Raw genomic sequence first — 13,098 nt, 5'->3', positions numbered from 1 at the left:
AGTTGATCATCTTATAAATTGTTGCTATATACAATGTTCTCTTGGTTCTACTCACTTAACTCAGTATCAGTTTATGTAAGACTTTCCAGGCTTTTCTGAAATCAACTTGCTCATTTTTTCTTACAGAACAATAATATTCCATTACATTAATATAATATAATTTATTCAGGCACTTACTGGGACATTCACTCAATTTCCAGTTCCTTGCCACTACAAAAAGGGTTCCTATAAACATTTTGCACATGTGGGTCTTTTCCCCTCTTTAATGATTTCTTTGGAGTCTCTCAGTAGTGATACTGTGGATCAAAGTCCTATAGAGCTGTGCAGTTTCAAATTACTCTCCAGAATGAAAGGATTATTTCACATCACCACCAACAATGCATTAGTGTCTCAGTTTTCCTACATCCTCTTTAACATTTATCATTATCTTTTTCCTGTCATCGTAGCCAATCTAAGAGGTGTGAAAGAGCACTTAGAGTTGTCTTAATTTGCTTTTCTCTGATCAATAGTGATATAGAGCATTTTTTTCCCTATGACTACAGATGGCTTTAATTTCTTCATCTAAGAATTGTCTTTATATATTGGATTGCTTGCCATCTGGGGTGGGGGGAAGGAAGGGAAAATCCGAAACACAAGGCTATGCAAGGGTCAATGTTGAAAAATTATCTGTGCATATACCCTTTGATCCAGCAGTGTTACTACTGGGCTTATATCCCAAAGAGATACTAAAGAAGGGAAAGGGACCTGTATGTGCACGAATGTTTGTGGCAGCCCTTTCTGTAGTGGCTAGAAACTGGAAACTGAGTGGATGCCCATCAGTTGGAGAATGGCTGAATAAATTGTGGTATATGAATGTTATGGAATATTATTGTTCTGTAAGAAATGACCAACAGGCTGATTTCAGAAAGGCCTGGAGAGACTTACACGAACTGATGCTGAGTGAAATGAGCAGGACCAGGAGATCATTATATACAATATTTCAGAGTCTGATTCTTTTTGTACAGCAAAATAACAGTTTGGTCATGTATACTTATTGTGTATCTAATTTATATTTTAATATATTTAACATCTACTGGTCATCCTGTCATCTGGGGGAGGGGGTGGGGGGTAAGAGGTGAAAAATTAGAACAAGAGGTTTGGCAATTGTTAATGCTGTAAAGTTACCCATGCATATAATCTGTAAATAAAAGGCTATTTAAAAAAAATTATCCGTGCATATATTCTGAAAATAAAAAGCTTTAAAAAAATTTTAAATTGTCTGTTCATATCCTTTGACTATCCTAAATGAGATCTTGACAGCAAGCAGTCTGGGGTCTGGGACTCTGATGCTGTGCAAAATCTTAGAGATTAGAGGCTTGGTTTTGAAAGCATTCATCCTGAGAAGGCCTGCTCCATTAGTGGGAACTCTCTCCAGTAAATGATCAACAAGCATTGATGAAATACCACTACATTCCAGATATTGTGAGAAGTGCTAAAGATACAAAGACAAATGTGAAATAGTTCCTCCTCTCAAGGAACTGTGCACATATACCTATGGAAGTCTATGCAGAACAAATACAAACTAGATACACAGTAGATAAATATAAGATAGTAAGAGAGAGAGAGCACTAACTACTTGAAAGTTTTGGAAAAGCTTCATTTAGAAATAGATACTTGAATTCTGTCTTGAAGGAAGAGAAAAATTACCTTAGGAGAAGGAAAGAAAGTGTATTTCAGGCATGTGAAAAGCCTAACGTAAAAAGCAGAGATGGGGAATGGAGCTCTGTGTGGATGAATAACTGAGAGAAGCCCACTTTGTTTGGACTTTTGACGTGCAGGAAGAAGATAATGTAAAATTAAATGAGAAAGATAGGTTGAAACTGTTATGGGCCAGAATTTGAAACAAGGTGCTAAGTCACTGGAATCGATAGAGACAATGCTTATGTACTTAGTTCACACATGAGAGTTCATACATTAGTTCATACCTTTGGAATTCACATCTTTGGGAGAGTTCACACATTAGAATTCACACCTTTAAGAGAGGATATATAAGGAGGAGCTCCCACAAGCCCACTAGGGACTTTGGGAGATTCAGAGCCAGGATTCAGTGTGAGATTCACAAGTCCAGGAGATTCACAAGTCAGAAAGACAAGCCCATGAGAGTAGGAGCCCACTCTTGGAGGCAAGACAGATTCATTCCATATTTCATCTTTCTGCTGGCTAGAGGCTTTGGATTCAGAGAGAGCTAGAGGCTGAAACTGGAAGAAACAAAGAACTAGCAGCAAGAGCTCTTGGAACCAAAGAGAAAGGCCTCTAAGAAAGCTAACCGGGCTATTTTGAAGGAGGCAATAAAGGACTGGACTTTAACAGCTGGCTGCATTTGAGGTGATTATTACACTGAACTGAAACTTAGGCTGCCTCCAAAAGCCTCCCAAGAAACCTGCTCCCAGAGAACCATTATACTTTAGAGAAGAGAACATTACATGGAATTGGGTTATAAATAGCTACATGAAGGAGTTTATATTTTGTTCTATAGGCACTAGGGAACAAGCTAAGTTAACTGAGTAGTGAGTGACAGTCATATTTACAACTACAAGAAAATCACTGACAAGTGTGGAAAATGAATTGGAGTAGAGAAAAATGAAGCAGGAAGACCAATTAGCTAATCCTGTTTCTTGAAGTAATTCAAGAATCCAAACTACAGTGATAGCTCTGTGACTAGAGGGTAGTCAGATTTGAGAGATGTTATGGAGATAGAAACTACAAGATTTAGCAGCTGATTGGCTGTGTATAACAAGAGAATGTGAAGAATTCAAAATAAGGGATGATTATGAACCTGTGAAACTGGAGGAATTGTGATACCTTTGACAAACATAGTGAAGTCTCAACTCATTCTCAGTTGGAAATGGAAAGTTGTAGCATTGTTGTAGTGAGTTAGGCAAGCCAGTGATTCAGATTCTAGATTGGAGAATTGTCAAATGTCTAGATTGGATGAAACACTTGGTTGATCAAAAAAATGCAATGAAAATAACTTTTTTTTTTTTTTTTTTTTTACAATTAGGAATTTTTTTTTTTAATGCAGTTAATAATGAAAATAAAACCTATTCCACTTCACATTATACCTTCATAACTAGCTCCTATTTTAATCTGGAAATTTTTAAAGTCTCAGACTACAAGGAAGCTGTGCCTATTGTTCAAACTCTAGTTCTCTAGACCAATCAAATCTGATGGATGGCCTCAAGTCCTTAAAGGAAAATCTCCTTGGTTTACAAGACACAGGTACTGTTCCTACCACAGATACCAATAAAACAATTCTTATCAGATATCTATGACATCCTTGAAGCAGGGGAGGGGAGAAGGGAATAAGCCTTTATTAAGCATCTCCTATGTGCTGGGCACTTTACTAAGAACTTTACAAATATTATCTCTTTTGAGATAAACATTGTCATTGGAAGACAGCTGTCAGGTTTTCCTGTAAATCATTTATTTTCTAAACTCATCTAAATACTCCATTTTACATAAGAAAACTAAGAGCTAAAGAGGAAAAAGGGTTTAGCCAAAGGCACATTGTTAGAATGGCTGCTGTTGAAATCTGGCTGATTGAAGTTATTACTTGAAAAATATTGAGAATAATTACATCGAGGCAGCATGTATTGGGATTTTCAAAGAGAAGGATAGTTTCTGTTGCTGGTGAATGTAAGCGAGTAACAACCCTGTTGTGTTTGGACAGAATTACTTTAGCACTTAAATTGATTCAAGTAAAACTTCCATAATTGGGCATACAGCTTGCACCTCTGTTGATAACTTGGTGAATATCCCTTTGTACTCTTTACCAGTTTATTGGGAATGGGGTGTGGGTGGAGACAAAAGGGTTTGTGTATGTGTGTGTGTGTGTGTATAGTGTGTCTTTGCCTACCTCTCTTGGAATCATGTTTACTATGGTTATACTTGATATCCACCCCTCTCTCAGAGAAGGGCCATTATATAATACAACATAATAAATCCATCACATAACTGCTCATTCAACAGTTCAACATCTGCCAGGCCCCATGCATCTGTTGGTTTTATTAGTTACTTATGCCTACTAAACTAAGGGAATTCTTTTTGTTAAAGTTAAAATCTCTTCCAGTTCTCTATTTCTGCTGAATAAATGAATACCATAAATTATAAATACCATCATTCTCCCAAACATTGACATGATCTCAGAATTATCTTTTACTTTTTTTCCTTTCTAATCCCTTTTATCTAGTAATTTGCCATATGAATTCTACCTTTGCAATATCTCTCACATCTTCCTTCTATTTAAATTTAATTCAGGCCTTTGCTTTTTTGTGTTTTGGAGTATTTATAATGGTCACATAAATAGTTACCTGAGACTGAATATGAAGAAGAAAACACTCAGAAACCTGATAACTATATTAACATTTGAAAAGCTGTCATATGGACAGAACTATAGAGAAGCAAATCTGGGTCAGATATCAGGAGAAACTTTTTTAGTACTGAAAACTTCTTAGAGGGGCAGGTAGGTACCCTGGAGTCAGGAGGACCTGGTTCAAATCCAACCTCAGACTTTTCTTACTAGCTATGTGACCCTGGGCAAGTAACTTAACCATGGTTGCCTCATACACACAAAAAAAGAACTTTTTAGAAGCAGAATGGAATACTTTAGGAAGTAGGCTACACTGTGTTGGCAATCTGTAAACTTTAGAGCTTTTCTTTGCTAGCTGTGTAATAATCCCATTGAACTTTGATTTCTCCATTTTTTAAATGGGGATAATAATCCCTGACATCTCAGAGCTCATAAGGTCCTAATGAAAGAATGGGTTAGAAGGAAATCATTATATACTTCAACAACAGTACTATACAATGATCAATTCTGATGGACGTGGCCATCTTCAACAATGAGATGAACCAAATCAGTTCCAATGGAGCAGTAATGAACTGAACCAGCTACACCCAGCGAAAGAATTCTGGGAGATGACTATGAACCACTACATAGAATTCCCAATCCCTCTATTTTTGTCCACCTGCATTTTTGATTTCCTAAACAGGCTAATTGTACACTATTTCAAAGTCTGACTCTTTTTGTACAGCAAAATAACGGTTTGGACATGTAGGCTTATATTGTATTTAACTTATACTTTGACATATTTTACATGTATTGGTCAACCTGCCATCTCGGGAAAGGGGTTGGGGGAAGGAGGGGAAAAGTTGGAACAAAAGGTTTTGCAATTGTCAATGCTGAAAAATTACCCATGCATATAACTTGTAAATAAAAAACTATAATCTACAAATAAAAATAAAAGAAAGAATGGGTTAGAATATATCTTGAAATTGGAAAATATTCTTGAATTCATTTGATAGAGTCTCTTTTGTTATACTTGTAGACAAGATAGAGAGATATAGGTTAAATGACAATGTAGTTGGATAGATTTTGGAACAGATTGAATGATTGGAGTCTAAAGTACATTGATGGGTCAGGGAGATATTTAGTGGACATTTTTCTATGTGACTTAGATAAAGGCATGAATTTTCTTATTAAGTATATATATCCTATTAAGTTGTCAAGGTGTAAAATGTTAGATGACAAAATTGAATCTAGCAAGGTAAAATTTAATTGGAATAATTGTAAAAATCCTTTGTTCTTGTTTTAAAAAAATCATCTTCACAAATATTGTGAAGGATGTGAAAAATATGCAGAAGGATGTGGAAGGATAGATGGACAGCTGTTTTTGTGAAAAAGATACAATGGACTATAAACTCATTATAAGTCAGCATTGTGATGTGATGGTCAAAAAAGCTTATATTTCTGGTTATGTTCCAAGAGGCAAACAAAAGGAATTAATAGTTCCGCTGTGTGTTTAGTTCAGGATGCCACATTTTAGGGAAGACACTGACATGGAAAGGACTCAGAATAGTTTGAACAGGATGATCAGGGAACTAGATCATGTGATGTTGAAGATCAGTTGAGGGAACTGGGGAATATTTAATCTGGAGAAGAAAATATTTAGAGTAGGACATGATAGAGGTATACATATTTTAAGGGTTGATAATATAAAAAGCTATTGAATTTTGTCTATTTAGCTCCAGAGATAAAAACAATGGGTGAAAGTTGCCAAATGGCAGATTTAGGCTTGATAGAAGTAAAAACAAGCTTAGAACTATTTTAAAGGGAAATAAATTTGTCTTGGGAGGTAGTAAATTCTTCCTCACTCTGCAGAAGTTCTTTTAAGATGACTACTTGATAGGGATTTTTTTAGTTCATTGTGATTTTTTTAATTTTTGAAAAAGTTTTTGTTTTCTGTTTTTCACACTTATCATTTTTCCCAGTATTACTTCCTCTACCTTCTAGTGAGCCATCCCATGTAACAAATGACTTTATTTTTTTATTATTAAGAATAATAATAGCAAAAAAATCTAGTCAATCGATACTTTGAAAAAAATCCGAAAACATGAGCAGTGTGTAACACACTTTTACAAAATGGTGACTATGGGTATCCTTTTATTTTGCTTCTTTTGAAAAATACCTAATTTTTTTTTATCATTTTGTTACATTCACTTTTGATAGTGTGTGTTTTTCCAAGTGAATTATACCATCTATAAAAAGGGATAGTTTTATTATTGCCCATTTTGTTTCCTTCAATTTCTTTTTTTTCCTCTTATTGCTACTGCTAGGATTTTAATACAATATTAAATAATAATGGTGTTAATGGGCATTCTTTTTTCACTTCTGATCTTTTTGGGAAGGCTTCTACCTTTTACAGATAATGTTTGCTGATGGTTTTAGGTACATGTTTCTAATAAAAATGAGTGTTATATTTTGTCAATAGTTTTTTTTTTCCTGCATCTATTGATATAATTTTTGTTTTCAACATAATCAATTATGTTAATATTTTCTGTATGTTAATTCATCCTTGTATTCCTGGTATAAATCCCACTTGGTCACAATGTATAATCTTTGTCATATATTGTGTAGTCTTCTAGCTAGTATTTTTGCATCCATATTTATTAATTGTTCTATAATCTTCTTTAGCTGTTTTTGCTCCTCTTGGTTAGATATCAGTACCATATTTGTTTCATAAAAGGATTTTGGTAAATGCCTTCTTTGCTTATTATTTCAAATAGTTTATTTAATATTGGAATTAGTTGATCTTTAAATGTTTGGTAGACTTTACTTATAAAATGATTGGTCCTGATGGTTTTTCTTAGAAAGCTCATTTATGGGCTGTTCAATTTTTTTTCCTAAAATAAGCTTATATTCTATTTTCTCTTTTGTTAATTTAGATAGTTTATATGTTTGTAAATATTCTATTTTATTTAAATTGTTAAATTTAAATATAATTCAGCAAAATAATTCCTAATAATTACTTTGATTTTTTTCTTCATTAGTGCCATATTCACCCTTTTCATTTTTGATACTAGTAATCTGGTTTTATTTTTTCTTTTTTAGTCATATTAATAGTTTATTTTTTTTTCTTTTATAAAACCAAGTTTTAGTTTTATTGGCTAATTCAACGGTTTTCTTACATTCAATTTTATTAATCTCCCCATTGGATTTTTGGTTTTTTGTTTGTTTGGTTTTTTGAGAGGCAACTAGGATTGAATGACTTATCCAGGGTCACACAACTAGTATTAAGTATCTGAGACCAGATTTAAACTCAAGTCTTCCTGATTCCAGGGCCAGTACTCTATCCACTGTGTTGTTTAGCTGCTCCAATTTTGTTAATTTTACCATTAAATTTTAGAATTTCCAATTTAGTGTTAAAATTATTTTTAAATTTTTAAAAATTGCATATAATACAAATTTTCCTCTGATTACTGCTTTTTTTTTTTCATAGCATAAGTTTTGGTAAGTTGTATCATTATTGTCATTCTTTTTAATAAAGTTGTTTATTGTTTTAGGACCTGTTCTTTAACCCACTTATTCTTTAAGATGAGTTTATTTAGTCTTCAATCTGTTTTTAATCTATGTTTTTAGGGTCTCTTATTAAATATTTTATTACATTATGATCTAAACAGGATACTTTTAATATTTCTACTTTTATTCATTTAATTATAAAATTTGTATGCTGTAATACAGAGCCAATTTTTGTAAAGGTACTATCTGTCGCTGAGAAAAAGTTGAAGTCCCCTACTATTATAGTTTTACCTTCATTTATCTTTTCCTTTAAAAATTTGGATGTTTTAGCATTTGGTACATATAGTTTTAATATTGATATTATTGATATTACTTATTTATGGAACCTTTTATCATAATGTAGTTTTCTTGTTTTTTTCTTTTAATTAAATCTATTTTAGCTTTAACTTTGTCAGAGATCAGGATTGCTGCACCCTCCTCCCCTTTTGTGTGTGTGCATCGGCTTTATTATTTACTCTCTCTCTCTCTCTCTCTCTCTCTCTCTCTCTCTCTCTCTCTCTCTATATATATATATATATATATATATATATATATATATAAATGTATCTTTTTTTTCCCCTGAGGCAATTGGGGTTAAGTGTTGAACTGGCTTCCTCCTGATTTCAGGGCTGGTGCTCTATCCACTACACCTACTAGCTGCCCCTTTAAAGTCCTTTTTAAACTCTTCCAAGAGCTCCTTTTGGGTTCATGACGATTTTTCTTTGAAGTAGAAGTAGCTGTTTTAACTTCACTATCTTCTGAATGTGAAGCCAAATCTTTTCTATCATCACAGTAGTTACTATAGTTGAATTCTTTCTCTCCTGTTTACTCATTTTTAAAACCAGCTTATTTATTGGCTGTTAACTTTGTGTTAGAGATACAGGAGAATAATGTCTCAAGCTTTAGGGTTTTTTAATATTTTTTGAGTTCTGTATGGGAACCTGGTCCTTGTACCCACCCCTGAGCCACAACCAGAGAGCCCTCAGCAATGCTGTAACTGTGAACACTTTTATTCCCAGCAGTCCCTTCTCACATGATGGCTAGTCCCAGTTCACCCTTCTGTCCTGGAGCCAAAACTGGGTTCTCTGCTCTCTGGGGAATACCTGTGGCCGGCCTGGTCCAGTCCTTCTGCCCTGGCCAGCATATGCTCACTTCTTATTTACCACCAAAGCCCAGGGACCACATCTCTCAGCACTCCTGATGAGCTGTCTGGCCCCCAAACAATCTGAAGCTCATGGAGGGGAAACTTCCTCTGACACAGCTGCTGCCAAAGGATTATTTGTTGTTTTAGTGTTATCTACTTGGGGGTATCTGCACTTCAGTCAGGTCAGGGTATCATCCCAGGAGGTCAGGTCTTTTATAAGGTCCTGCCAATTTGTCTTAGGCAGATAGTTAATTTACTTTGACTAAAGTTCACATTGAAGCATTATTTTAAATTGTGGGGAATTTGGGAGAACTCTATTCTGACATCTACTCTCATTTTGTATATTGTTTCTGTGACTATGCTTCCTTCAATCTGCATCAATTTATGTAGATCTTTCCATGCTTCTATATATTCATCCCATTTATCATTTTTTAATAGCTTACTAATATTCCATTATATTTATGTACCACGATTTGTTTAGTCGTTCCCCAACCAATGAGCATCTACTTTGTCTTCCTAGATTTTCCTGGAACTGTTCGGTATATAATTTAAAAAATTTTTTCCCCATTATTCAATTTTATTTTCAGTTGTAAATTTTCTCCCTTCTCTTTTTTCTCCACTCATTGGAAAGGGCTTTTACTATTAATAATGCCTTTTAAATTATTTAAATACCTTCATCCCTTAAACATATGTTGTACCAATTTAACTTTTAAAAGTTTTGAATAAAAATGTATTATATTAATCCATTTATTGTTTTGAGGACAAGTTGAAAAAGTAAATAAAAATCTCAGTGTGATTTCCATCACAAAATGTGACAGTAGCAGGAAGTTGACCCATAACAGGAAATGAGTAAGAACAGAATCCTCTTAGGATATAACTGTCTAGCTTGCTAGGGTTGATTGAGGTTCTGCTTTCCTTCCAAAATACTTTCCTCTGACTTCCATTTCTAGATAAGAAGCTGGAAAAAGGACTTAGTCCTAAGGATCCATGACAAATTTTCTGTATCTTTGTGAGCCCTGTGATTTAACACAAAAGGCTCCTTTATGGAACAGAACAGAAAAGACTGGACTCCATTTTAAAGATTCTCTACCTGTTAAAAAGACTTTTTGGGTTACTGATAGAATAAAATTAACAATATCAATATTAGTTTGTGCTCCCAAGTGATTTCTAGTCACCAAGTTGGAACTAAGCAACTTCTTGCTTGTACATCATGTGAGCTATACAATCAACATATGTGCACTGCAATCTCTGATTGCAAGTAAAGACCTACTAGATTGCAAGTAAAGACTTCTACTAAGGAGAAGAAAATGTTTTATTTAAAGAATATCTTAAGGCCTCATTTCTAAAATATATAGAGAATTGATTCAAATTTATAAGAATTCAAGCCATTCTCTGATAAATGGTCAAAGAATATGAACAGACAATTTTCAGATGAAGAAATTGAAACCAGTTCTAATCTTATGAAAAGGTGCTCTAAATCACTATTGGTCAGAGAAAGGCAAATTAAGACAGCCTTGAGGTACCACTACATACCTCTCAGATTGATTAAGATGACAGGAAAAGATACTGATGAATGTTGGAGGAGATGTGGAGAAACTGAGACACTGATGCATTGTTGGTGAAATTGTAAACTGATCCAACCATTCTGTAGAACAACTTGGAACTATGCCATCTAACTGTGCATACTCTTTGATCCAGCAGTGTTTTTACTGGACCTGTATCCCAAAGAGATCATAAAAAAGGGAAAAAGACCCACATGTGCAAAAATATTTGTAGCAGCCCTTTTTGTAGTGGCAAGAAACTGGAAACTGTTGTGGATGCCCTTGAGTTGGAAAATGGCCAACTAAATTATGGTATATGAATGTTATGGAATATTATTGTTCTATAAGAAATTATCAGGAGGATGATTTCAGAAAGACCTAGAGAGATTTACATGAATTGATGCTGAGTGAAATGAGCAGAATCAACAAATCAATTATACATGACAACAAAAAGATATAAGATGACCAATTCTAATGGAGTGGCTCTTTTCCACAGTGATCTGATAGGCCGGTTGCATTGATCTTGTGATGAAGAGAATCATCGGTATCCAGAGTGTGTGGGTCTGTGGGGACTGAGTATGGATCACAACATAGTGCCTGCTTGTATTTTGTTTTCATTTTTAATTGTTTTTAATCTGATTGTGTGTGCGTATGTGTGTGTTCAGCAAGATAGTTATGGAAATATGTATAGAATTGCACACATTTAACATATATTGGATTACTTGCTGTCATGTTTAAAATATATTGGATTACTTGCTGTCTAGGGGAAGGGGTGGGAGGAAGAGAGGGAAAAAAATTGGAACACAAGGTTTTTCAAGGATGAATGTTGAAAATTATCTATGTATTTGTTTTGAAAATAAAAAGCTTTAAAATAATTTAAAAAAAAGAATTTCTTAATTTTTTAAATGTGTGTGATATGGATCCTTTTGACTGGTGAAACCTCTAGACTTTTTTTTCTGAATAATATTTTAAATATACAGAATGGAAATACATAAGATCACAAAGGAAGCCATTTGTATTAAAATAGTTATCAATGTATTAAAACCAAAAACAAATTCATGAACCTCCAAGTTAAGAATTTCTGATCTGAAGGAATCAAGCACAAGAAAATACTACTGGAAAAAAATAAAAAATCCTCACAAAGGGTCAAGAATAGGAGAGATTTAAAGCTCTATAAAAAGAAGACAGATATCTCCTCACCTGCATGAATTTACAACCAGGAGGAGTTACAAGCAGGAGGAGTTCTGTTCAAACTTAAATTCTATTTTATCTCAACTGCCCATGGTGGACCCTTGGGGAACTCGTATTCCTTCACATTCTTCTCCCCCATTTGAGCTGCCTCTTCCATCATTGATTCTTCCATTGTTGGAGATAAAATAGGTGGCTACTTCTGCTCCTGTTCTGGCTTTCAGAGTATCTACCCCACTATTTTTCTCTGTCCTCTCAACTTGCTCAGGTCAGAAACTTGGAGGCCTTGCCAAAACCCACAGAGTCCACTTCAAACCTTGAAATCATAGTTAGGATAGGAATATAAGCAAAACCTTTAAGCCCCCGAATTCTCAGGCAAGTCCAGTCCATTCTTCTAATCCATTCCCCAGAAAGGCCATAGCAATAGCAATATAATTGATCCTTCAGTATTACTGGCCGTTTCAAAATAATGCATTATTTCTATTTCTAGATTGTGGAAGAGTACCATTGGTGAATGCGATGTCAGGATCTCGAGTTGTAGGTGGTCACAGTGCTGAGCTTGGAGGGTGGCCATGGATAGTAAGCCTGCAGGTTAAGATGTTTCCTAGAGCTGTACATGTATGTGGGGGATCCTTAATAAGTGAAAACTGGGTCCTCACAGCTGCACACTGCCTTAAAGATATCAGGTATGTATAAAATACTGCATATTTTGATAAATTAAGAGTTTAGAATAATGTAGGACATTCCATCCAGTCCTCTATCATTTTCTTTTAAGACACATTCATTACATAACTGATAAGGCTGGCAGGTTTTATTATAATTTGAAGTGAATGTATGGCTTTTATATTAATTTCAAACATTGCCTTCAGAAAAATCCTTGTAAAAATCATCATTTAAACCTTTTTATCTTATACTTGACATATGTCTCTAATCTTTCATCTTTAAGAAAAAAGGCTATCTGGAGCCAAGATAGTGAAACTTTTTCTATCAAGAATAAATGACAGGGAAAAAAAGATCAAATTGGGGTCACAGACAAGTCAACTTTATTCAGGTAGGGTATATAGGTTTGAGGCTTTTTTTTTTTTTTTTTGAAAGAATGGAAAAAATATGAAAAGTCAAACTCATTTAATAAGGAACATTTTTCAATAAATACATTTAAAAATATTTCAGGGAAGGGAAGAAATAATGGTGAAGAAAAAAATGGTCATATGAAGGGGCAGAAACTAGAGGTAGGCTTTGAAGTTTGTGTAGTTAACAAATTATAATCTCTCTAGACTTTCCAAGGTAAACTTTGTGATATTAAGTTTGTTAATATTGTGTATTCTTCACATTACTAATTCATTGCTTAA

At 34.2% G+C, this 13,098-nt stretch overlaps 1 protein-coding gene across 1 annotated transcript in view; it reads left to right on the top strand.

The window, feature by feature from the left end:
* Window positions 1-13,098, top strand: part of TMPRSS12 (transmembrane serine protease 12) — a 47,923-nt gene that overhangs the window by 7,403 nt on the left and 27,422 nt on the right. The window contains exon 2 of the mRNA XM_023504279.2: window positions 12,240-12,435. Coding sequence (XP_023360047.1) covers window positions 12,240-12,435 — 196 coding nt within the window. The remainder of the gene's footprint in view (window positions 1-12,239; window positions 12,436-13,098) is intronic.

This window comes from Sarcophilus harrisii, chromosome 5 (assembly GCF_902635505.1).
Source record: "Sarcophilus harrisii chromosome 5, mSarHar1.11, whole genome shotgun sequence".
Classification (NCBI taxonomy): Eukaryota; Metazoa; Chordata; class Mammalia; order Dasyuromorphia; family Dasyuridae; genus Sarcophilus; species Sarcophilus harrisii.
This window is presented reverse-complemented; position numbering and strand designations above follow the sequence as displayed.